Below are 27,609 nucleotides of genomic sequence, written 5' to 3'. Positions count from 1 at the left end.
CCGCCCCACACAGGCCACACATTTACGAATATCGGAATCAGTGAGACTGTTAGCTAGTGGTGTCAATTTGTGTGCTTAGTGCACTGAGTTATGAGCTCCTGTTCATCAACATTTTTGTTTACCTCGTTCGACTCACATGATGGCCAAGACAGTTTACTGTGCCTGCATGATGATGCCTGAGTTGATGGTTGTCTCTTCAGGCTAAATGCTTCTCAGCAGCAGAGGCCCCTTTTCACTCCCACCCCTACATGTCAGAAACCACGAGATCCGTTCATGCCACTTCTTGCTCTCGCTGCTCGCCATTTTTGGTTGTCATAACACTTCCTCAGGGCAGCTGTTGGATGTGCACCACAGATTTAACCTGTTGCTCAGAATAGAAAAGAAGCAGAGGGAAAGTAGAGCTATAGGGCCCCCTACAAGCCCTTTGGCGCTTTATATGGGGTGTATTTATCTCTCTGCCAAGGTCATGGGGTTCGCAGTGTCTGTCCATTATCTTTCAGCCCTGGAGAAAGGATGAGCTGAGCTTACCGGTCTTTTCCCCACACCTGAGCACCACAGGCACATACTGGGATCCAGACACCAGGTGTGGAGCACTCCAGCTGACCAAAAGAGATCACACAACGTTTGCCATGTGTCTAGTTTTGATTTCGTTTTGAACATCCAACTTTGTTATCTCTAATTTGCAAAGCTATTAGGCATCGGTTCAATTTTTGTGCTAAAGAGTCATTTGTGTAAAGCTGTAGAGATGTTCAAGGCTGCGTGTGCGGCCACTTCGGCGGTTCATCAAGAAGAAACCCTGTCTTGATGCCAGGCTAGGCCCCCATGGGGGCCTCCAAAAGTTGTTTCCTGTAACCAGAGCAAAATTAGTGCTGGATCAGTCTCCCTCTCCTGGTTAGACATCATGGCAGCAGGGTTAGCTAGAAGAAGAAAGCCCTCACTGTATTAAAGGATTGACCCCCCCATACCTTTGTTTAATTCCTGCAAGGAAAATGATATGTTATTAAATCACTTAAATATGATGTCCTTAATGATGCCTTATTGTATATACATTATATTGCTACAATCATTGTCTATGAGAGACAAAATGAAGAGGAGGCCAATTATGAGAAGCAAAATTGCCTCAGGCTAACAATGTTTGGATACCAATCATTGTTTGAAGGCACAGTGATCTTCTCATTCCCCTGGGGGAGATGATGCACTTGTCTTTGAAGCTGTGATGAGAGGCTGAATGAAAGCAAATGAGGACCTGTCATAGAAGACAGCAGAAATTCATAAGCTCCCATGTGTCTGAGGAGCCACTGTGGGTTAGGGGCCCTTTGGACTTTGTTGACAGTTTCTGGAGGGGCCACTCTGCACTGGAGACTGTATTTCATTGAGTGGATAGGTTCCTATACAATGGGTTGAAGTAAAATGTATTTAAATCAAAATTTAAATCTTATTTCCTTCCCTGGTCTGTGTTTTCTGACATGAAAGCCTATATGGATTATGCAGCTGTCCTTGTGCACACGCACGCACGCACGCACGCACGCACGCACGCACGCACGCACGCACGCACGCACGCACGCACGCACGCACGCACGCACGCACGCACGCACGCACGCACGCACGCACGCACGCACGCACGCACGCACGCACACACACACACACACACACACACACACACACACACACACACACACACACACACACACACACACACACACACACACACACACACACACACACTCTCTCTCACACACAAACATATGCACATTGCCTCGTGGCCATACCACCTGTGAGAGGTGACACTCAGACCTCTGAGCGTGAAGATGAGAGATCGTGTCCACCCTTGTGGTTGGATGACATGCTGTCTCCCAGATCACCCAGGGTGGGAACATAAACAGCAACATGGCACAGAGCGCCACTGTGGGCGTCCCCTGATGGGAGCCATCACACTGACTGACAGCTTCCTGCCCACACACTCATGCAACAGGGACTCAACCTCACTCTCACCATAGATTCATATGTGTCAGTTAGCCATAGCTTGTGGTTTGGGGAGTTCAAAAGGTATCTGGGTAGATGACAGACCTTCTAGCTGAATACGATAATGATGATGATGCTTTAATTAATAGATATGGCCGATCTTAGGGTGGAAAAAGGGCAAGACAGGACAACATGACTGTAGCTATAGAGATGACAAACAATCACAGGCAACATGGGGCAGCAGTGGCTTAGGAGGTATAGAGCGGCAGTGTGGGAATCGCAGGGTTCCCTGTTCGGTTCTCGGCTCTTCCTGGCATCGTGTCAAAGTGTCCCTGAGCATGCACTGAACCCCTAACTGCTCACTACGAGCAGACTGATGCCTTGCACAGTTGCCTATTGGTGTGTGAATGCGATGCATCCATTCCAAAGAGCTTTGAGTGGTCGGAAGACTAGGAAAGAATGCAGCACAATTTACCAAAGTTCCAGACTTATTTTTTGGGAAATGTCACGTGTTGCGAGAACATTGAGCTCTGCCTCTTATCTTTGTTTTTCTTTATCGGACATTGTTGATCTGAGAAAGTTTTGTTTTGCTTGAAATGGAGGTCAGTGTGTGTGTGTGTGTGTGTGTGTGTGTGTGTGTGTGTGTGTGTGTGTGTGTGTGTGTGTGTGTGTGTGTGTGTGTGTGTGTGTGTGGGTGTTGGTCGATGGGTAGCTGAGAGAAAGGCAGAGGAGTGCCATACATTAAGCAGGGGGAGTCAGTCAAGGAGTTGTACCGGGTCTTATCGTGTCCTATCGCAGTAGCTACTGTGTAATCCCAGTGTTAACGCTGCAGGTGTTCTTTCTAGCAATGACAAAACTCATGGGAACAGACTCCCCCAGCACTTTCCCAGTAGGAGAGGAGAGGATTGCTGGGGCCTTAATGTGGACTGGTTGAGCAGATATGTCTGTTGGGGTGTGTATCGTACTTACTGCTCTGTGAAATTAATTCACAAAACCACTGTGATGCCATATCTATTATTCTTTAACTGTCTCATAATTGTTGATCTTGGCTGTTTCTCCAGGCGCTCAGATCCCTCAAGGTATTCATCCCCTTTAACCAACTGCGCTCTCCCAGGTCATACATCTATCTTCTGTCCTGTTCTGTCATCCATCACGTCAACTGTGCTGGTCCTTGCCCCAAAGTCATCCCAAAAATGTTGACACCATTTGCACACTCAGTTGATGCACTAGTATATGTGCAGTATCCTCCACATGTGCAGCCCCGCACACCATCACCCACTTCTAAAACCCTTACCCCCATCCAGTTAACCCCCTCCTCAGAAGAACCCCCTCCTCCCCAGTAAAGGTATGCACTCAGCCTTGTCATAGCTTGAGGCAGTGCATGTTCTTGTTGTGGGTTGAGCAATTGCATTAGTCATTTCACATTCCAAATTCCTACCACATGCCGTATTCTCATCCCTCTCTCTCTCTCTCTCTCTCTCTCTCTCTCTCTCTCTCTCTCTCTCTCTCTCTCTCTCTCTCTCTCTCTCTCTCTCTCTCTCTCTCTCTCTCTCTCTCTCTCTCTCTCTCTCTTTCTCTCTATCTCTGTCCTTTTACTTGCTTACCTGTTCGCCCATTCCACTTTTCTCCGCAGGTAATTAAGGTGTGGCAATTAGGGCCAATATTGAAGCCATCATTAAGTATCCGCTCTTCAGAGGCAAATGTTCAGAGTCATAGATCTTTTACCTTATGTGTTACTATTACAGAATTGCTTAATGTGTCCTTGAGGTACGCAACCTAGCATTCTACGCCTCAGTTAACATCCACTGTACTTTCACAAATGAGTAATGTATAAACCTGGAAGCTATGTAAGTTGCTATGGATAACATCTTTTGCTAGGCAACTCAAGTATAATACATATATCAAAATGTCCCAGCCTTGGTAAGCCTATTCATCTTTATCCATCAGGGCATGGCACATCGTTACAGGCCAGCCCAGCATAGTCACCTATTCCTGAACCTCGCCAACACAGACACAAGAGATAGTGTTACTGCCAGCATCACCCTACATTATACCTGTCACTCACGGCTGCCGTCGTGTGTTAGGGTGACAGTGAGGACTTTGAGCACACCCTGCACTGCAAGCCACTGTAGCCCACACCCGCACAGGACTACTGACAACAAATACACGCTCACATATCACTCTCATTGAACTGACCACAGGTGTGCATATGGCAAGTACGCACGCACATATGCAAAATCCTCTCTCTGCCCCCACCTGCCTCTACGCAGCACTCACACGCACACACATTCGCACGTGCTCGCGCACACGACACACACACACACGCACGCACGCACGCACGCACGCACGCGCGCACGCACGCACGCACGCACGCACAGAAACGCACAGATGCACACACGCACACATACGCACACATAGACACAGACACAAACATAAACATGCAGAGGGTTACATGTTGCCTCCCTCCCTCCCTCGGACACCTCCCACCCCTCTCTGAGCAGCCACCCTGGGGGCTTGTGCGTGAGAATCCAACTGTGGACTCAGCAGCCCTCATCACTGCACCCCCGCCATTCGGGGTAGAGGGGGAAATGAAGGCTTTAGAAGTTCATTATAAAACAACAACAGCAGCAGCAGGGGATATCCCCCCTGGGGCTCCTAGCTATCCCTTCTTCATCCCCTGCATCTCCATCTCCATCTTCATGTTTCTCAATGAATCGCAGAGCGACTTGGACAGTCCTTTGTGCCAGTATAGCCACCAGGCTCTACAACCAAGCCTGACCCCCATATACTGTTCTGTTGTTGGATTACTGACTCCTTCTTGACTATGGCACACTTGCACATGGACTCCTGGGATGTACACTACGCAGTGGTTCTCAAACCTTTTCATGTCAAGGGCCCCCAAATGTATATTGGTCCGTGGACCCCCATCCAAAAATATCTTGTGCCAGGGACCCCCACACAAGATTTGTGTTGTTAAAAGGTTTCAAAAATATTCCAAATCGGGTTTTTTTTTCAACTTTTTGAGATTTATTATTTAAACCCCCTCAAGGACCCCTTGGGTTCCCCGGACCCTACTTTGAGAACCACTGTACTACAGACCCATGACAGAATGCCTGTGAGACTCACTTAAATTCATTCACATGATATACTGTACATATTATCCAGATACCCACTGTACACACAGTAAAGACTAAAGAGACACAAAATGGTTGTAGGGGGACGACATTCAGCAATGGTCCGGTCAGCCGGAAATCGAACCCGGGACTCTCTGTTCAGAGCATTGCGCCGATGTGGTTCAGTATGCGCCCTGACCAATCGGCTATCGGGTCAGCCATCTTATCTTATCTTATCTCTCAGCTTCCCTCTATCCTGCTCTCTGTGGCACACTCCTCATATCTCAGTCCTTACCTCTCTTGGTGTCTCCCGATCGGTTCCCCCAAGTTGAAAAAAAATGTTATTTAATAATTTGTAAGTGTGGAGGCATGGATCACATCGTATCGGCTTGTTATTATGGCCTTAGTCATCAGTAAACTGGTCGGTCAACATTAGATATTCATGGACTAAGATGGGAGCTACAGTATGTATCTGCAAAAACAAAGGGTTGAAGAAACAAATGCACATTATTTATTTCATGCTTTTGTATTTATTTTAAATTATGGGATGGACAATGGAGCGTATTGTAGAGTTTACAAGGGCCAAAGTGCCGTGAAGCTCACTCAAGACATATACGGTATAATGCTATGTAATGCTATGTTTTTGGAAGCACCGTTGTACATTTCTATCCATGACATTCCTTTAGGAAACGATTAACCTCAAAAGAACATGGGATAGCCACAAATAGGCAAGCTTACCATTTTTATGAGAAATATAGTGTTTCTTTTACAGACGGATATTATACCTCCTATGAAACATAAAGTATGTTTATCACTCCACCGTACCAAATAGGATTTGTAAGGCTGTTCAACTTATGAGTTGTCTCTCAATTTCAATTTCCTTGTACCATACAAGGAAATTCCATAGTCCCCCTAGACAGTGTGTGTATAAGGAGTGTGTAAAGTGACTTTAACGTCGTCACAGCAGGGAACTAAACTTTACCTCTGTAAATAGTTAACCACTTAAGCTCTATTTTATGCTTTGCTGTATGGTGGCGTTATGCACGTTTTTGTGATATACCCAAAATAGGCACACCATGATGAAAGTGGTTAATTGGGGTCAAACGCTCTATATTTTTGTAGACAACATTCTTCAAGATCATCATCCCTGTCATCATAACCATTATCATTGTCATCATGCTTAGTGTGCTGGCCAGAGGCAGAACACCTGTGTGTGTGTGTGTGTGTGTGTGTGTGTGTGTGTGTGTGTGTGTGTTCATGCATGTGCCCCCCCCCCCCCCCTCGTTACTGGGCGGTTGAGGGTGATGCAGTGAGTCCACGACCACAGTCCTTTCAGATGAAAAGGAGGGCAGGGCTGTGTGATTAGGAAGTGGTTTGGCCACATAGATGGAGAGAGCAGAGTTCCAGGCAGGTGCACATCTATGGCCTTCTTGTTGCGTGCATACTGTAGGCCTACGCTGTAAAATCCTGAGTATTAATGTAACTCTTAAGAGTGCACAAATGGCGCCAAATGGACCCTTAAGGGTTGTTTAATTTGGTCCTTTGGTTAACACAAATTGCATTACCATAAATAGGCCCATTACAGGTCCATTTGGTTCCATTTGTACACACTCAAGAGTTACAGTAACACTCAGACAAGCACCGTTGCATTGAAGTGGAAAGGATGAGCTGTTACAGCTAAACAAGTGACGACAAATACAATAGTTCTTACAAATGTATGTTCATTTATTTATCTTAATTTCTTTTTAAATAATAATGTAATGAAACTATATATATATATATATATATATATATATATATATATATATATATATATATATATATATATATATATATATATATATACTGTATACACATCAGACATCAGTCTATATATATATATATATATATATATATATATATATATATATATATATATATATATATATATATATATATATATATATATATATATATATATACATATATATACATATACATATATATATATATATATATATATATATATATATATATATATATACATACACACACACATATATATATGTACACATTATATATATACACACACACACACACACACACACACATACACACACATATATATACATACAGACATATATACACACACACACGGACACACATACAAATATTGTGGAAATGTAGGGTTATATCAACAAACAAGGATTGTACAATTATAAAATGTGAACTTGTATGACTGATGCAAAGGAAAGTACAGCTATTTGCAAAGGAAATAACATAAAAAATCAATGATAATTGCCCAACGACGATGTGAGGTAGAAAAATAAGATTCCACATTGTCACATGCTTGGAGCCCTGTTATGAGTTATAGTCATATTATACATACAACTCAGTATCATTCAAAGGAAACATAAAATGGCCCATAGAATAAAGCCCTTGGGGCAGACATGCACCTTTGACCTGTAGTCATGCAGTAAATACTACCATTTTCTCTGATTGGTGATTGGGAAAATTAGGAACAAGATTGGCCCATTTCAGGCATTTTACAACAAAGATGTGCCCAAATTAGACTTTTAAGAGCATGTGGTTTGGTTAAGCCATTCTGGACATGAAAGCATACATGCCTCTATATAAATCTTCAAAAAGAGTAAGAGTAGAGGGTTGATATGTCCAGCAATAAACCTTTTTTTCTTTTTCTTTTAAAGTGTTTGGTGATTGCCACACTGTTGATACATTCCCTTTATATTTCCCTTTACTCTATTGAGAACACATTAGGCTACATGCAGAGATTTCCATAGACATTTCCATAAGAGCAACTGATGTTTCTTTTCACAATAACCCTGCTCATGCTTGTGGCTACCATGCATATCAGCGACATCAGCAATTTCTATTGTTGCTTCCAGTGATTTTATGAAGACATTAAAAAATGTATTAAAAAGTATTTTTCTAAGCTTAATAATTAAGGCCATCTTAAGTGCTTTTTATACAAATAAATGCACTCATATGCTGCTCCACAGCAGAAAAACACAGCAGACAGAAAGACAGACAGGGAGATGTTCCAGATTCCTTTAAGGCCCTTTTAACCTTACAAGGCAAGACACTCAATTACAAGAACTTTAAAAGTATAAAGCAGCAGTTAGACAGATATCATAATAGATACAATAAATAGACAAACGGAAAGAACCAATGAAATTACAATACATCAAAGTTACTGTTAGAGCTCCCCCACAGATGGGATTGACATAATAATGCTGAAGATATCCAGTCCTGTCCAGTACCTGTTTAAGAGCTCATCCCAGAGGGCAACCTTTACCCTCTTTCCCACAAGTGAGGTATCCCCCCAGTGCATTCAGAGAGAGAAAAAAAAAAAGGAAAGTGGTTTTGAAACATTCCTCACCCAAGCGACTATGAAAGTTTGGTGACAATTACCAAATAACCGGCAACATTAAAACCATCAGGATTTTATGTGATTCCCAAAATAACGCTTCCCAAAATTGGATTGTGGAATGGCATCAGTAAAGACATGCCCAAAATGTGAAATCCGTCAGAGTAATGTCTGTAAGAGATTGCAGTTCAGCCACCTCAACATGTCACAGGGCAGCTCTAGTGTGGAATAAGACAGATGATCAAATTCCTCTCTCAAATTCATTCACTTATTAAAGGAATGTCCTTTTCTAATAACCTTTGCAAGTCCTTACATTGCTCCCTACATATATTTCTTCTTCCGTTTAGTCATTCACGTCTGCCTGACTCTCTTAGGTTTTCTTGCAGGTGTAGACCTCCTCCTCCCTGACACAGGTTTGACACTCCACGTGGCAGCACCAGCGCACCTGGCAGTGGCAAGAGAGGGTGGTGAGGCGCATGGCAGTGTTGTAGCCGCGCCCGCAGCAGAGACTATGGCAGCTGGTGTCCTTGGCGCATGTTCGGCCGGCTGTGCCCGGGGAATAGCGGGAGGGCCTGCAGAAGCTTGGGGAGTCCTCCAGGAAGACCAGGTCAGTAGTGCGAAGATTCTGGCCATGTCGACGGGACCCTGCCAGCTCTGTCTCGCCAGTGGCCGCATTGGTGACACTCAGCACCCGCACTGCGTTGTCGTAGCGGAACTTAAGGAGCCGCCCGGTATCGTGGAAGGGGGACAGCTGCTTCCAGCAAGTCCGCACCGCACAGGAGCCGGAGACGCCATGACACTTGCAGGTGGTCTTCAGCCCGCTCTTCACCGCCTGAGAGTGGAGAAAAAAACGACACAGGAGGGGAACAGGGGAAGAAATGTCAGGTTCCTCAGTCTGATTCATTGCCTTGGCCTCTTATCTCGGGGGCCTATCTAAGCCAAGTGAACCTGTTTCCTGCAAGGCGGGGGGGTAGGGAGTTAAGGGTGGATGGTTGGTGGTTAGCAAGTGGCTCATTGTAAATGTTTCAGGTAATGGATTGGATTGCGGGGGACTGCTCATCATGTCATATTTCATTTACCTAGCATCGCTCACTTGGACAACGCCTGCGGAGTCGTTTTTCTCAATGTGTTGAAACTAGCTCTTTCTGTCTGGTTCTCTCCTGTCTCCCCTCTCTGAAGCCTGAGGCACAGGTGACAAAACAGCACAGACAGAGGAATCTCTCCACCCTGTTCTCTGTACATGCCTGATCACGGAATAACCATTGATAAGTATTTAAGAAAGAAAAGTGCCAAAAGAAAATTGCCAATGGGTGATGGTGTCCCTTGCTTCTCAGTTAATAGTTCTGAGTTTGATGGTTGGTGATGAGTGCTCAATCAGCGAGCCAGATAGCTCCTGACTTGTGGGGCCAGATACAGGTCATTATGGCAAGGGGGGGGGGGTGTTGGTTTGGTGGGAGGAGGGGCCCAGGGCGTACTTTTGGGTTGAAGAGTTCTGCTCAATTCCGCCCTTTGCAGGTATGAACCCCCCGGGGGGCTTCGTTTTTTTGTTAACACGAAGTCTCCTGGTCTCTCCTGTAGGAGTGTAGGCCACAGCGATGCAAGGTGAGGAAAACGTTTAACTCAGCAAAGATCAGATAAGGTAGGTGCCTTTTAGTTCATCCTGCTTTTGTTTTTGTTTTCTTTTTCTCTGTTTCTCCTCTCCTAGTCTCTGCCTCCTCAGGTGTGGGGTACAGGGGCAGAGCCCCAGGGCCTGCTATTTTAGAAGCTCCACAGTAGTGGTTATGAACATTATGTGGATTTATCACTGCAGCACAGTGATCCCGTCGGTGGAAAAAATGCTCGCTCGTATATTAAAAGAGGCCACAGTTATAATCGTTCTCCCTGACGTGAGACCTTTAATTTTGTGTAGGCCTGCACAGCAAGCTTTATCATGCCTGAGAACACCTGGCTCCCACCGTCTCACAGTCGCCTTGTCTCCCTGACTGTTACGCTGCCTCACCCACCGCTTCTGTACGCACCAAGGCCAATGACTGAGGGAGCGTAATGGGGGAGTCGATCTGGCTGGCACTGGGCAAAATATGCAGGTGAGGATAAACTATGCTATTCCCTTTCACAGCGCAAGAGTGTGACAGAGGAATAATTGTAGAGTAAAATTGTAGCCTAACTAATTGAGCTAAGTGGGGCCCTGGTGCGGCCTATGTTTATGATGCCTTGGGCTTGGGAGGTGACGTGAAAGTACATACATACATGTACAGAATGAGGCTCCAGGTACTGTAAAATTTCACATTTCTACCCTATAGACCAGTGGTTCTCAAACGTTTTCATGTCAAGGATCCCCAAAAAAAATTGGACAAATTTCGTCCACGGTCCCCCATCTGAAAATGTACTGAAAAGGTTTTCAAGATGATATAAACAGTAGATCTACAAGCATGCAACACGCGTTGTGAGCTTGTAGATCAGCTATTTTCAAATAGCCGATATATAGGGTTAAAGTGACTAAACTAATTTTGATGCTAATGCTATATTAAATAATTTTGCTGGGGACCCCCCCCCCAAGAACCCCCTGGGGGTCCCCGGACCGCACTTTGAGAACCACTGCTATAGACCCTTGTTTGTATTCATCATCCACACTCACCCGGACTCCAACGTTGATGTTGTGGCCATCAATCTGTGCCCTTAGGTCTTTACTGACCCTCTTTTGCCCCAGGAACTTCTTGAGAAACTTGGTGCTATATTTCAGGTTGTCACCACAGACCCCCCACTGCCACGCTTCTCGATGCTGCAGTCCAGGGGAGTCGTCACATGTGCACCTCTCCATCCGGCCCGAGCTGCAGGCTTTGGCGAGTGCGTGAGACAATGCAGCTGAGGACACTGCCAGTAGAAAAGCAGTCTCCTTAAACCCTGGGAAAGAATGAATAATGTTTTTTAGGCTGTAGGTTTGTTTTTTAACCCATTAAGGCCTGAGTTGCTATATCAGTGGTTCTAAAACGTTGTCATGTCAAGGACCCCCCCCCCCCCCCCAAAATATACATTTGTCCGCCGACCTCCATCTGAAAATGTTTTGTTCCAGGGACACCCAGAAGCAAAGATTTGAGTTACAAATGTTCGCTTTAACAATATATATATTCAAAGATTTGTACACATTTTCACGATTTAAAAAAAATAGCAGATATACAAGCTTGTATATCTGCTATTTTTTAATAGCCAAAGTATAAAATAATGGTTAAAGTGGTTAAAATCTAAAATGACAGATGCTTTCCCGGTCTTAATGGGTTAACAAATCCGTAAAAGGCTCTGAACCCGGGGACTGAAAACGTTTCTGATTAAACATTCAAAGATGCAATACTTTATTATACCATTTTCAATGAGACATTGATTGGACTTTGACTTAGTGTGTGCTCAGGGTAGACAAAACATGACATACAGTGTTTGCAATGTTGTCAGTAAACATTTATAATAATTGGATTAATATTAGTTGTTTCAAGCCCTTGAAAATATAACTGAGGCCTCACAACAACAACATCAATGATTTAATGAATTTTAGAATTACAAAGTTGTGTCATGATTCTCTCTCCGACCTTTCCTTTTGGTTATGCACTGTTATTTGCTTACCCCAGAGCTATCACCAGGGTATATTTTGATCCAATTAATTATTATTTTGACTAGGAAGGATTTTCCCAGATGAAAGTGAGTAATCACACCACCCTTTTCCTCTGGGAATGGGCGCTTTCCCGAGATAAAAATAACCACGTAGCTTGTGTGCTCCCCACCGCACCGGATTCCTTGGCTCTCTAGTCCCTCATTACTTCGATGCTGACCTGTTCATGTTCTTCCCGCATGCTGATATCCATATGCATAAGTACTTGAAAATTCTGAAGCGCTTTCTGTGGCTATGAACCTGCAGGAACTTGAGCTATGTAGGCAACATGATGATTTATTAGAGTCTAAACTTTTTTCATATGTAAGCTATCAACTGGCATGCTTCCAAACCGCGTGCTTATCTTAAGTATAGAAGGTGTCAGTAAAGCACAAGGCTATTGTTCTAATCCAAGGAATGGGTTCATCTATTGTTGGAGTAATTGTTCAAGTAGAAAGTAGTAGACCCTTTAGTCTCTCCTTAAAAGCCTTTAAAAGTGAACAACTTAAAGTTATGCAGTTTGACTTTTTTTCCCCCTCTGTTTTGTTTCTTGGTGGTTATTAACCCGTGGCCCATGATTTTAGGGGAGACCCCAGATGACAGTAAAGTTTAAGTGACAATTTAAGGACTTTTAATACTTTTAAAAGCATACAAACTATAGGCTACTATAAAAACGGATCAAACATTGGTCAAATTGTCAAATAATATAAGAAAATACTTAGCCTCTCACAATCTCACAACACCTCAATGGGAGGTGTTGTAAGCTTGTAGATCTGCTATTTTCTATCTGTGGAACTGAGGCAAACTAAATGTAATGCCTCAACTCCTACAATTCCAAGTGCTTGTCAGGGTGGGGGGGGGGGTCCACAGTTCAAATATGATTATGTTGGGGGGGTCCCCATTCCCCAGTTCCAATATGATTACTGAGCGGACTGAAAAGGTGGAGAACCACTGGCCTGATATATTCTCACATTATAGGCTTGCTTACCTCTTTTCAGAAGACTTCCCCGGCCGTCCAGGCTACAGTTCCAGCGCTCGTTCCTAAACTGATAGCGACACTCCAGAAGGCTCAGGCGCACTGACTCTCGCAGAGTCTCAGCTAAGCCCGGCTCCCGTCGACACAGTCTCTTCTGCCGGCGAGTCAGAGTCATCTGCTCGCATTGCTTCAGGTGAGCCTTGCCTGTTGGAGAGTCACTGGAGTATGGGCCTGGTAAGAAGACCAAGGGTTCTCGACCTGTCAGCCTGATAAAGAAAGCACATTAAAGACAAATGTAAGCCTGGTGCTGCTGGCCAGAGTTACATATGCGTAATTATTCATTTTAACCATGGGCAAATGCTGATTTTATAAGAGTAAATTATCCAAAATATTAAGCTATTGGCCCTTTCATAGTGCGTGAATATAGCCATCAATAATAAACACAAGGAAAATGAAAAGCTATAGCCAGAATGTTTCACGCGCGATATCGTCGTAAATAACATAGCTGTAGGCTACTTAAGAAAATATGGGCCTCATCTAGAATAAATTATAGCCTATATTTTCCGAATAGGCTACTGTCCACAGGGTCAAAATATTATAGCTTATGATCCTTTTTTTTTTAGTTACTCAAACAGCATTTACAATTAAATCTATTGATATTTAAATAATCGGCAATTCAAAGCAATACATTAATGAGCCTCAGAATTTAAAGCAAGATAGGCTACACACCTGGGTATAGCCTATTTGATCATCATCACACTTTGCACCAATTAAGTCAACATGGCAGTTCATTTCGTCAATAAACTTGTCAAACAAATCGTAAAAAATAAAATAGTAATAGTAACAATGAAATTGAGTGTGCGTAATTACGCGTGCGTAATTTGGTAAGGGGAGGGGGGCAGGCCTATTTAATATTCTTGCATTTCGAGCCCTCTCTCTAAGCAAACGGCTGTGCAGGTTGAAGAAAATAGAAAAGTTTTAAGTGTCTGACCCGAAATAAGCTGCTGTGTGCGAGAGAAGGATGCTGAGTGCAATGATGAATCGCAGTAAGCAGGCGGTCCCTGGGAGCCTGGAGCACATGATGACGGGCTGGCGCTGCTCTTCATCTCGCTGATTCTGCACGGAGAAAGTTAGTGCCGTCCGTCCGGTCGGCGCACCGCTTAAATAAGTGGCCCACACACACAAACTCCCAATGCACTGCGACAGGCAGAGGCAAGGCCTTTGGGGAGCTCATCGTCTGCCTGCACGCTCATTGGATTCTCTGAAGATCTCTCTGTCCCTCCCACTGTAGCGCCACCCAAGTGGAATGACAGGTAGGCCAGAGAGAGAGAGAGAGGGTGTTTTAGCTACCTGTGCTTCTGGAAGCCCAGTGATTGTCTTAGGTCAGTGGTTCTCAACCTGTGGTTCGGGACCCCCAGGTGGTTCCACATATTTTTTGGGGGGCTGTTTGAAAGTTTTCCATTCAACAGTTGATCATAAGCTGCAACAAATGCCATGATTCATAAATGTTTCATTATTGAGGATGTTGTGCAACATAATCTGCTGCTGTCGACATAAATTGTAACAGCTGTTTGCAGACTTATTACACCACTCTGAAGATCAGCTGTTTGTTTGTGGAACATTTGTTTCACTTCACATCAAAGCAGGATTTAGATTCAAACTAGACGATGGGTGAATAAAGAGGAAACTGGTCGGGTCCAATAGGGTAAAGTTGAAAGGCGAGGACAAACGTCAGACAGCTGTTCTGTCGAAAGGAGAAATCGAAACGGCCCGTAAGAGAAAGAAACCAGTCGAAGATGGAGGAGCCCCATCTAGTGGATACAATCTAGAAACTCAATCCAAGAACGTAACGGACAGACTTCTTGGTTCCCCAAGCAGCCTGGTAGATAAATACATGTGGAAGAATGTAAACGAAAAAGACACCTCTAAACGTTGACAAATAAATATATGTTTTATCATAAGCTACTTCCTATGGTAACTGGAAGAGTGGGCACTAAGGAAGAGTGGGCAGTGATTGTCTATTTGGTCCAAAATGTTTTTATTTTATTTTTAAGAATTTGGGAAGCGGTCTTCAAAAATGTAAAGTACACATGATTAGAACATGATTGAAATTTCAACATTTAAGGTAAAATTTTTCTACAATTGCTACAAATTGCTACAAAACGTGTAAATCTAATAATTTCTTCAAACAAGAAAAGTTGAAGGATACATTTAAGTCTGATAATGATGTACTGTGCATGTTCAAAACATGTATACTTTACATTACTAAAGACAAGTTTTCAAATATTGTATTTTTTCAACATTTAGCACAAAATAGCAGATTTTACATTGAGGTGCCCACTTTTCCTCAGTGCCCACTCTTCTTGTATCCCCCCACTGTACTAAGTCCCCCAGCCTCCATGGCCCCTATAGTCTGATCTCATGCAGTACAGTCTGCTGTTGTTTTGTTGACCTTGGTTTCATGTCAAGGAGTGGAGATTACATTCATAAAGGTACATGTTCTCCCAACCTATTACTTATTCTCTTGTCTGCAATCACTGCCCACATGCCCAGAGATACGCTGCCCTAAGCTGCCCTTAGGCCCTGAAATAATGAGTGGGGCCCTTGTACAAGCCAGAGAGTAGTCAATATAACCAGGTCTGCATGCACTTAAGAGGACCTGGCTTGGACGCAGTGGATTCTTTACAATGCAGAGCCCAGTGGTGTAAAGTAACTAAGTACATTTACTCAAGTACTGTACTTTTTAAAGTACATTTTTGTACTTTAAAATTCTTTTGTATTCTTTTTACATTACTGTATTTCCAATTTTCAGCACTTCTACTTCTACTCCAGTCTCCACTACATCTCTTTAACTTTAGTTACTAGTTACGGTACAAAACATACATTAACCACTTGTACGCCCTATGTATATATAGTCTATAGGCTATACATTTCGGCCATTTGAAAATAGCCGATCTACAAGCTCACCATGGTCACATGAGCACCGGTGGTGCTTTAGGCCTACGTATTTAGACATTAAGGCAGTGGTGGGAAAAGTAGGCCTACTCAATGTTTTCACTTAAGTATAAGTGTATCAATACTGCAATGTCGAAGCACTCCGTTACAAGTTAAAGTCCGGTAATCTAAATTTACTTGAGTAAAAGTACAAAAGTATTGGTATCAAAACATACTTAAAGTATAGCTGTAGTTTACAACCCTCGTAGACGTATTTACGATTCTGACGTCTTCAATCTACGAGAGTTGTAGGGTGCACGTCCCATGCAGGGGAGCACTTTCTGCACTTTACCCCGCGACACTCCAAATATGTTCAAATTGAAAATAAAAGGTGCTTACCGCAAAGCCCCAAATGTTAACGACCTTCGCGGGGTAGTAGTGATCCCCGTCGAGGTATATCTTTCAATAAAGAAGTCTTTTAATCCAGCTTGTGTCGGAATCTTCACTGTTCTTCTTTTGTTTTAAATGAGTTTGAACTGCGCATGAGCGATTTGGCGGTCGGGAGGTGTATTGCGAACTGCTTCTTCTTTTGTTTAAAATGAGTTTGAACTGCGCATTAGCGATTTGGCGGTCGGGAGGTGTATTGATACATTGTGTTTTCAATGCGCAATACACCTCCCGACCGCCAAATCGCTAATGCACAGTTCAAACTCATTTAAAACAAAAGAAGAACAGTGAAGATTCCGACACAAGCTGGATTAAAAGACTTCTTTATTGAAAGATATACCTCGACGGGGATCACTACTACCCCGCGAAGGTCGTTAACATTTGGGGCTTTGCGGTAAGCACCTTTTATTTTCAATTTGAACATGTTTGGAGTGTCGCGGGGTAAAGTGCAGAAAGTGCTCCCCTGCATGGGACGTGCACCCTACAACTCTCGTAGATTGAAGACGTCAGAATCGTAAATACGTCTACGAGGGTTGTAAACTACAGCTACTTAAAGTACAAAAGAAAAACTGCAAAAAAAATTGTCCAATTGCAAACAGCAGTTCAGTTCTAATAGCCACACAGAGTAAAAGTTAGCCAATTGATGTCTAGAGTTGGTGGTAGGGCTTGCCTAGCAACTACTTTTCAGTGAGATGGCAGCAGTGATTGTAGCCCATAGTAGAGGTATGTTGTAGCCAGGCGAAGGCGTGCATCGTCATCATGCCAGGCGTTCTCGCTCTCGTGACTTCAGTGGTTATTTCGAAAGAGAATATCACGTTTTGATTTGAGATCAAAATAACTTTATTTTGCTCGTCTTCTTTGACATGTGTGAAATTTTGGCCTGTGTCCCAGCAATGCATCCAACGAAGGAACGGTTTTTCGCTCTTTTTCCTTCCTCACCGCTGCCATACATATTAACAGGAGAGTAGCGGGTACACAGGTGTTACCAATGATACTAATCAAGGTTAGTGTCGCAGCAGAGCCAGTGGCAACGATCTACAGAACACAGAAGGTTAGGGATTTCCTACCACTTCCACAGAGGTCAAAGCTATGCTTCTTTTACAGGCACCAAAAACACTAGATAAGTGGTTGGAGCCAAAGTCTTGCATTGCCATCCTTTGGAGTGCTGCTATTTCCACTAATCTGGCGGGTTTTTATACAATTTAGTATTGACTGTAGCTGCTGCTCTGAATTTCTTCTTTTACAGGCATCAGTCAATTTCTCATGAGTTGGCTCTCTGGTGATATTTTATCTGTATTTCCTTCTTCCTTCCTTCCACTCCATCCCACTTTCCCCCCTCCATCGCTCAGCTCTGGTCTTTGAAGTGGCCAGTAATGACAGAATAGTCATAGTGAATGCGTAGGAGGACCTGCCACAGATGTGTGAGGAATGAGATGCCATGCTGTGATGTTTGTGTTTTCCAACAAACAGGTGAGCTGACTTTAATGTCTTGCCATGTGTCATACTTAAATGTTGAACTTCAGAGAATGCATAACAGGGGCTATTATTTCCCAACTGTGAATGCTATTGCTGAAATGACTATGGAAGTCTAAGGAGTTTTTCCCTGATCCCTATTGTTTCTCTCCTTCCCCAGGTCCTGCCCAGTGGCATGAATGCGTGAAGCTCATCCTGCACTCACATGCAGGCCTTGTGGAGATGGTCCCTAGCGTGCCTGGATTGGCCTTCCTGGACTGGCAAGGTATCATTCATCATTTGTAGAGATGATATAAAAAGCGGTCATGACACTGTCATGTTAAAGTGTCTAAATGGAAGTTCATGTATACACTTTGAATTAGGGTTGTCCGATATTGGCTTTTTTACCGATAACCGATATACCGATATTGTCCAACTCTTAATTACCGATACCGATATCAACCGATACCGATATATGCGGGGATTATTGTGATTAGGGTAAGCTCAAATTTCATATCACACACACCATATACAGTAAGAACTCCTGTAACTTATTTATAAAGCAAAAAAAAAAAAAAAAAAAAATTTTTTTTTTTTCAAAAACCGATACCGATATTTTCCCGATATCAATTTTTATGCTAATATCGGCCGATAATATCGGGAGGCCGATAATATCGGACATCCCTACTTTGAATGCTTGTGATGTTGCTGCCCATCCTTCATCTCGTTGGGCTTTTATCTCTACTTTTAAGACCAGGACCAAAAGAAAATAAATACCAAAACAACAATAATTTTGCAACATAGATCTGATAAATGCGCCATAATAAGGTCTCATTTATGTCGCATATGACAGTAATTGTTAAAAAGATTATAGAGAAATGAATCATTACTGATCATGACCTATAACGTCACATACAGTAAGTTAATAATGAAGATATTCTAACGTTTAGAAATAGGGTAGCTGAAGCCATAGTGAACGTCTTAGAAAATCCCAAAGGAATCCTTTTGCCAAGGATGTATCTGCTTGTCTCTGGCTACACCAAATAAATACACAGGAAATCATATGAGAATGACTTATTCAAAGATTGGAGAGAAATCTTGGAAGTCTAATTATTAGTGCATTTTAACTTAGCCACCTTAACCAGAATGTTATCAAAAGTTATTTCCACTTGTCAAAAACTAGACTGAATATTCTGTTGAACCATATTCAAGTGCAAATCACTCTCTGTGAAAACGAAATATGCTCTCTAACATTTACTTACTGCATGTGATACAATAGGTGTGAACATCTAAAGTGGAGATCCTCCCTCATCTACTGTAAATGTCCAATTTGTTACACTGTGACCTTAATAAGTCATTTATCTATCAGTAAGCCAGTGCCAGATAATGATCAGCAGGGGGCATATATTTTTCACCGGGGGGGAATTTATTTTTAAACACCCCTAGTTAGGCTATATAACACATTCTCTTTCACATTATGTCACGTAAACACAATGATTCACAAATATATAATAAACATTATGTAAAATTCTGCAAGACAAACAAACAATAAGTAAAATGAGACACAATCAAATTACGCTATCAATCAAAGCACTAGCAGACAAGTTGAGGCGCAAGTTTATTATGGCTATTAGTAGGCTTTCTTCAAACGTAACTTGTCGCTAAATCCACAGTGAGAGGAAAACAAAAACAGAAACAAACCTGCATCTCCACAGTGAGAGTGCAAGAGTTACGATTCTAGGACCATGGACAGTTCCTCAGCGCCTAACAAATTTGCCTAATTAATTTTGCCAGTGCGTAATTATCAACTAAAACACAACAGACCTACGTATATCCTATAATAAAATTGGCTAAAATGAACTGTGACTCAGACATATTGGTCGGATCGGCGGTGCGACGTACCTCTTGTTTTATATACTGTATTTGTATGTTAGTAAAGCTAAAGGCAGTGATTGTGACCTGCATGAAACTTCCTGAGAATTACCCTCATGAAGGCAGTCTGTCACTGGAGCAGCATGCTCTATCCACAAGTTTCCTAGGGCGTTTCGATCTGTCGATTTGATCAGGTATCAGGGATCAAATCGACAGGAAGTGATGCTCACAACGCCCTAGGAAACTTGTGGATAGTGTTGAAGATTCAGAAACTGATCTTCCCATGGATATTTTACAATACAGCACATATTAAATTAAAATCTGTATGCCCTCTCTCCTGGACTGCTCCACCCCATCTCCTCCTCCCACGTCCACATTTACATTATTGCCTTCAGTGGGCCAATGGGGACACGATATGCAGATGAGCGACTAATCGTGATGATTTAATTAGCCTCTTTGATGTTAGCTGGAGTATCAATGCTCAATGAAGATATGAATTATTCTACGTCTCCAATGTATACGTAAGGAATCCCATGTTAAAACTGGAGGTTGGCTAACTGGACAAGATTTTATGCAATATGCTGCCACATTTCCAGAACCACTCACAACCACTTGCTATCACTTGTTATCACTTGTAACTTGTTCAGCTACCTGGCCCTTACTCATTGACTGAGATGGTGGCAACATTAATGTGGCTTGTTAATAGGAAAAGATAATAGCACTGCAGTGTGTGTGTGTGTGTGTGTGTGTGTGTGTGTGTGTGTGTGTGTGTGTGTGTGTGTGTGTGTTCATGTTTTTCTTCCCATTTTCATTCCCTGAGGTCCACATCTGGAGTACTGTAATGTACTGCCAGTTAACATTTTATACCACTGGAGGGAGCCCAAGTATTTTCTGTGTAATGAAATCATACACCCAGTCAAATCACACATACCTCCTGCACTGCACACACCTTCAATGACATTCCCTAATGCAATGTGACTCTGTCATGTGAGAACGGCAGCTGTGGCAAATGTGCAAACCAGTTGCTGATGTTGGGTTGGTGGCATGATGCTACAGAATGGAGAGAGGGGATAATACCAGGGGCTTCCAGTGATGGAGGTTGTGGTGGTGGTGGTGGTGGTGGTAGTACTGTAAGTAGATGATGGTGGTTGTTTCTGTGTCAAGTGGAGATTCTGCTGTGCCTGTCAAACCACCACTCTATATATGGTGGTAACCCTCCCAGAACCTGAACCTTAATTTCTCTCCAACTGGATTTCAGGTGGCCAATCCTCAATGGATACGTTACCTTGGAAACTGCACCTTATTTATTTATAGAGAGTGGCTGGGCAGACGTGTGTGTGTGTGTGTGTGTGTGTGTGTGTGTGTGTGTGTGTGTGTGTGTGTGTGTGTGTGTGTGTGTGTGTGTGTGTGTGTGTGTGTGTGTGTGTGTGTGTGTGTGTGTGTGTGTGTGTGTGTGTGTGTGTGTGTGTGTGTGTGTGTGGGCGCGCACACGTGTAGTCTGTGTGTGGGGGTGGGGTGACGGGACAAAACATGGACATTGATAGAGATCTCCATTTAGTTTGGAGATTGTGGGCATGATGATGCTGAGGCGGGTACAGAGGGAGGGGCAAGTTTTACAATTTCAATGTGGGAATAGTGTTATGGTGCATTCAGATCATATAGGATAGTAATTACAAGCTTCCGGATTTGCTTTGCATTTCAATAACTACCACATTGTAGAAATGTCTTACAACAGTTACAGGCTTGTCAAATTTACATCAAGTAGCTAAACTATTAATGTAATGCAAAGGCTATGATATGAAGACAAACTGATATATTCTATCATGTGAACTAGCTTACATAAGATACTTCACTCATTTATTAGTTTAATAATAGCTAATTATTTAGTGTTATTACCGTAATATTTTTGTTTTCTTTTTCTTCTTACTGTGTAGATTGTAGTACAGTGGTTCTCAACGTTGGGTCCAGGGGTCCTTGAGGGTGTTCCAGGGGGTCCCCAGCAAAATGTGTTAATATACGGTAGTATCAAAATCAGTTTAACCACTTGAACCCATATAAAATAGCGGATCTATAAGCTCACATCTCGCCATGATGCGATGCTGCATTGTGAGCTTGTAGATCTGTTATTTTCAAAACATCTTGAAAATGTGAAAGATTTTGAATATTTCTGAAATATATTAGCAACACTAGTCCCTAGCACAAACTATTTTCAAAAGAGTTGTCCATGGCCAAATCTAACTACAAATGCACAGACTCTCTGTCCATGTGCCTGTAGTGCACGTATCTCTAGAACCGTCTTACGGATCGACTTCAAACTCTGCGAGTGTGTCACAGAGGACCCGAGGGAGTGCCGTGCCCAGCATTGAAATCTCCATATGGGTATAAAAGGGAGACAGATGGACAGAAGGGTACAAAGACAGAAATAGGGAAAACGGGGGAATTTTATGGATTTTACCGTAAACATTGTCTCTGTAAACTATGATAATGATTAATAATTCTTTGAATTTCACATAAATTGGGTAGTTTACGAATAATAGAATGACTGATACGGTAGACATCACGACGTGCTGCTAGACAGCCCACAAATTGGAACAATTACTAGCCGTTCCCTTTCAAGGAAAGTCAAGTGCAGTGCATGCTGATCAGTTCTGTGGAAACTTGAACAATGTTGTGTATCACAGAAGAAGGTGACCTGGCACAATTCACTTAGTTATGTTGTGGCCACAAGATATAACTCTTCATTACTGAGACCAAATGGAGCCACGCCACTCCATTCCGGGGTCGAATTCTGTGAATGGTTATTTGAGTTTCCACCCAGTGCAACTGGAGAGTCAGGAGTAAAATGTCCCTTTGAAAAACGACAATATGATGTCAGTGTACTGTAAGTCATTTTAGATCTTGGCAGCATATTACTAATGACATTATGGTTGCTGAAAAGTAATGGCATGTAGCGTAAGATTTACGCAGCTATATCTGAAAGGTGACGGAACATTCTGACTGTTCATTTTCATAAACCTGGGTTTTTGGAATGACAGAGAGTGTGATTAGTCTCAACCCACAAACACACTATACCTCTGCAAAAAATGGTCTAGGGGTTCGGATCCACCATGGTGCATCCGGCTTGCCGAGTGTTTATACAAACACAATTGGCCGTTTTCGGGGTAGGGAAGCCAGACGGTTAGGGTGTTTTTTGTCACTGCATGTACGGGCTGGGGCGGCACCTGTCAGCAGGGAATGTTGATTGGAAATTGTAGGACGGAGGCGCTAAGTCCTTCTGATGAGCGCTCATCACTGGCAGGTGAGCCAGTAGGGTACAGCGGCAAGCAGTGGGAGGAATTAATTGTCATAACGACTAAACATGGAGAAAAAGGGGTAAAGATAATTGGCTACTTTAAATTATGTGCGAAAAAAGATTTTCCCCAAACTTTTGCCGCTGCTAAACTGTAAACACATTTCTGCCTCGATGTCGCAAGTTGTGGCTAACGTAAATTGATTGGGCTAGCCATCTTATAAAAATGACTAAAATATGTTTTGACTATATCGGTAGTTTCACATTGTAATGGAGGTTATTTGCTGAGTGTTGATCCACGTCTGTCCTTTACACAAAACCATTTGTCTGATGAGATCCTGAGCTATAGTATTTACTTGAGTAACCTATAATCAACCATGTGGTAACATGTAATTGAGTGTCAATTACTATAGTCTTCTATGAATAGTTGTTGATTTGGAAATGATTGTGTCCTCAACAACAGTAGTAAATATTCAGACATGCATTTGAAACAAATCAAATCAAGTTTATTTATAGGGCACATTTAAAAACAACTTTTGTTATATTACTTCCCTTAATATGAGACATTTTATGTTACAAACTAACGTCCTTCCACTTCACATTCACCCGTAGTGGATATGTAATTTTCCATGACACCGTAGCCTCGTTGGCACATTTTGACCATTTCACAAATAGCCATAGCCATGTTATGCTATGGCTATTTGGAGGTCCTTGGTATGAAACATTTTGGGAACCCCTGGCCTAATCTATACTTCCCTATCACTAACTATTACTTCCCCATATACTCTTGAATGTCTGTGGTCTGTGCCTGTGGTCTGTGGCACTACTTTATCTCACCTTGATGTGTGGCATCACACCTTCCGGGTTAAAAGCACATTAACCCCTCATTCACCTTTTCCTGCTTTGAATCTTCAGCATCCCTTGGCTTTCACATAAAGCCCCCCACCCCCCCATCACGTCACCATCCCACGCACATGCAAATCTCCCCACTGAACCCTTGTCCAGGGTACCGCAGAGATTGCATCTGTGTCCCTGTGGAACCCTTAGTAGATCAATCAGAGGATATGGGGAACAGGGGTGGAGGGACTGTGTGAAAAGCATTAATGTGCTGCTAGAGGGGTGTGTGTGTGTGTGTGTGTGTGTGTGTGTGTGTGTGTGTGTGTGTGTGTGTGTGTGTGTGTGTGTGTGTGTGTGTGTGTGTGTGTGTGTGTGTGTGTGTGTGTGTGTGTGTGTGTGGCGCGCGCGTAAGAGACTGGCATTTGTGTTATTCGTACATTATATTCCTTTGATTTCGTATACTACAACTACACAAATTTAAAACGGCTAATGCACATTATGGTATGGGAACTGTACTGACCTCAACCGAAATGCAATGTAAAGGGGGTTGTGGACAGCTGACCGTATCAGTTGAATGTGATCTTCCCTCCATCCAAGTCTTATACAATGAATGCTGTGTCAGCAAAGCTCACAGAATCATCAATCCGAGCTTGGGAAACACTAGTATTTATTCATATTTAATTTCCCTTCTTATCTATCTTGGTTTTGTTCTCGACTCTTAAGGCCCTTGCAGACAGGGTGCGATTTTCCGCACAGAAAAAAACGGACAATAACACATGGTTCTCAATGACCTCATGCACACCCCGTGCGGCGATGCGATGCGGCGATGCGATCCGGCGATGCGTTTTTTTTTCTCAATCGAACCCAGTTCGATTCGTGCGTCTTTTCGCATGCGGTAAAAACTGATTGACTAATCACACCCTGTGTGCAAAGGCCTTTATTCTTACCTGTTCCTCTCCTGTGTGTCATACTTACTGCTGTTGGTACCGTGACACCTGCATTTCCCCCCAGGGACCAATAAAGGTTTATCTTATCTTATTACAATACCATGCCTTTGTTCTCTCCCCATGTAAAAATAAAGCTGATTCTGATTAATTATTCCTAGCACATCGAGGGATGATAAAAGGTTTGTGTGTGTGTGTGTGTGTGTGTGTGTGTGTGTGTGTGTGTGTGTGTGTGTGTGCGTGTGCGTGCGTGTGCATTTATGTCTGTTAGTTTGTTTGGATGGTGAGAGTCCATGTATAATGTGAAATATTGTTTGGTTTCTACTATCTGAAAAAGGGTGTAAGATGGAAAGAGAAATGAAGAGCATATACATCTCCTGTTCACACATAAGCCACCATCTGCTCTCTGCATTCTTACCAGTATTCATGCTCTGTAGGGATAACACATGCATTGTCGGTTACATTCCTTGGCACACAAAAAGGTCACAGAAGGTTCTCAGTGGTAGAGCGCTAGTATGTATCCAATACATGAGATCATGGCTGGCTTTCAAAATCACTGACCGGCATTTAAAGCCTTAATGCCTGATTTATAGTTAGTTGTGTGCCGGTGTCTCGCAGAGAAAATGGCTGATCTCCAAGCACACAACGCAAAGTTTCGGGTGCAACAACTAAGTTTAAATCAGGCCTTACCCACCGATCCATTCACCCAATCCTCAAAGGAAAACACAGCATACTTCTGTCTCTCTACGCACCCCTCTATAAAGGCGAGCCATCCCTCTCCATCTACATTGCCATGGAAACACAGGATTTGGCCAGATGATTGGAAGTGGTCTTTTAGAGTGTGAGGGAGGCCAACTACTCTTTGATTATTTCATAAGACGGTACCATGGGTACCAATACCAAATGTAGAACAAATGTATACTTTTCTTGTGCTTTCAGTGAGTAACACATTTGTAAGATGCAGTATTAGTTTCACTAACACTGGAAATGTAGATGGCAAAGGTAGACTTTTGTGAAGCACAATCAATGGGAACACTATCATTATACAGAAAAACGAAATGTCATAGAAAGATTGGTTAATGACTGTATTCACATTGGTCTTTATCCAAAGCATTGCTTGTCATGGCTTGCAAACAGCTCTAACCATTTAAGCCCTATACTTCGTCGTGCAACAGAAATAGCCGATCTACAAGCTCACAATGCAAATACGTCACATTGTGAGCTTGTAGATTTTTGCTATTTTAGAAAATTGGTGAACCTTTGAAAATGTCTTGTCATTATGGTTGAATGTGGTTAAACTGAAACTCTTTTTCCTTCTTTTTTACCACAATCAAAATCCTTCTTTTCTCTTTGTGGTCCAGGTTGGGTTTGCCAGCCTGGGAACTTGGAAACCTCTGAGCAGAGGTGTGCATTCATTGAACAGAAAAGTGAACACAGAAGCCATGATATGGCTCATTGGCTCAAACGGACAGATTCTCTATTGTCTCCAGTAGAACATTTGGCAGCGGTGCATTAGAGCAGATAATATTGCCAGATTCTGGCAAAGTTTAAGAGTGTTGGATGATAAATGGCAGTCATATAATTGGAGTTGACTTGGTTCACTGTGTTGCAGCCTTAGCGAATATGAAGGGGAGTGACATCCATCATTTAAGACGCATACAGTTCTGTAGGCCTGTGCTGCTCTACCTGCTCTCCTTGTCCCCTGAGGAACCTTCATACCGCAGTGCACAACTCCCGAGTTTACAGTGTTATTGGGTGATGCTCTGAAGGTTATAAATGAGAGAGGTGAGTAAGTGAGACTGTGTGTGTGTGTGTGGGGGTGGGTGCGAGCGTGCGTGCGTGTACAGCGTGTGTTTCATTATTCCTGTGAGGGTGTCATGAAGACAAGGTTGAAAAATGATGAATATGCTTTAGCAGTTGAACCCCCCACGCGCACGCACGCACGCACGCACGCACGCACGCACGCACGCACGCACGCACGCACGCACGCACGCACGCACGCACGCACACACACACACACACACACACACACACACACACACACACACACACACACACACACACACACACACACACACACACACACACACACACAACATACACAGTGAACCCTCCTCTCTCCCTCCATGCCTACCCCACCTCCTCAAGTTGTCTTCTCTGCGTGCATCCAGTTGTGCTGTCATTGGCATTCCTCCCCAGGCCCTTCCTAACAACCTCAGATTGCCAGTTGTCACTGGAGAGGAGGCAGATCCATTGTACTACAGAATGTACCGGTGAAAGGGTTTCTGGGTCGTTGAGCTTGCTCGGCTCGGACGGAGAGGAGAGGAGAGGAGAGAAGGGCGGTGAGGACGAAGAGTACACAATTTAGTGTTCCTGTTAACTTCTTATAGGGACAATGAAAGTCATTCTAGACCAGGAATGTGAAGTTTTTCTTAGATATCTTGCATAACAGGAAACTTCCATGATTGGTTGGTTCCCATATATATGGTTCCTATATATATGCATAAAGCAGACCTGTAGGAGTTGTAGTGCAGCAACTGAGAAGGCCATCCTCTGCAGGCATACCATCCACAAACATGGGCCGTTGCGTTTGTCACCAAGCCGAAGGCCCTGCATAGTCATACTTGTCTCCGCAGTGGTAGGCAGGAACTTTACCCCGAGCCATCCAAATGCCCCCATCTTTTTCAATAATTGAGTTATTTGGGTGGCCATATTGTGCTGATTCATCACTATCATCAGCTTCTTCCATTACGTATTGTAGAACTGGAGTAAAAAACAA

General features: G+C 43.1%; 1 protein-coding gene across 1 annotated transcript; it reads right to left on the bottom strand.

The window, feature by feature from the left end:
* Nucleotides 1-7,273: 7,273 nt before the first annotated feature.
* wnt9b (wingless-type MMTV integration site family, member 9B) lies at nt 7,274-14,135 on the bottom strand (the record flags this gene model as incomplete). Its single annotated transcript, XM_084071612.1, has 4 exons — nt 7,274-9,274; nt 11,078-11,343; nt 13,068-13,321; nt 14,047-14,135. The coding sequence occupies 4 exons, from the start codon at nt 14,133-14,135 to the stop codon at nt 8,813-8,815; spliced, it is 1,071 nt and encodes a 356-aa protein (XP_083927738.1). The 3' UTR covers nt 7,274-8,812.
* Between the last annotated feature and the right edge of the window lie 13,474 nt (nt 14,136-27,609).

The sequence above is a fragment of the Gymnoscopelus microlampas genome (genome assembly GCF_963454915.1).
Source record: "Gymnoscopelus microlampas genome assembly, chromosome: 11".
Lineage (NCBI taxonomy): Eukaryota > Metazoa > Chordata > Actinopteri > Myctophiformes > Myctophidae > Gymnoscopelus > Gymnoscopelus microlampas.
This window is presented reverse-complemented; position numbering and strand designations above follow the sequence as displayed.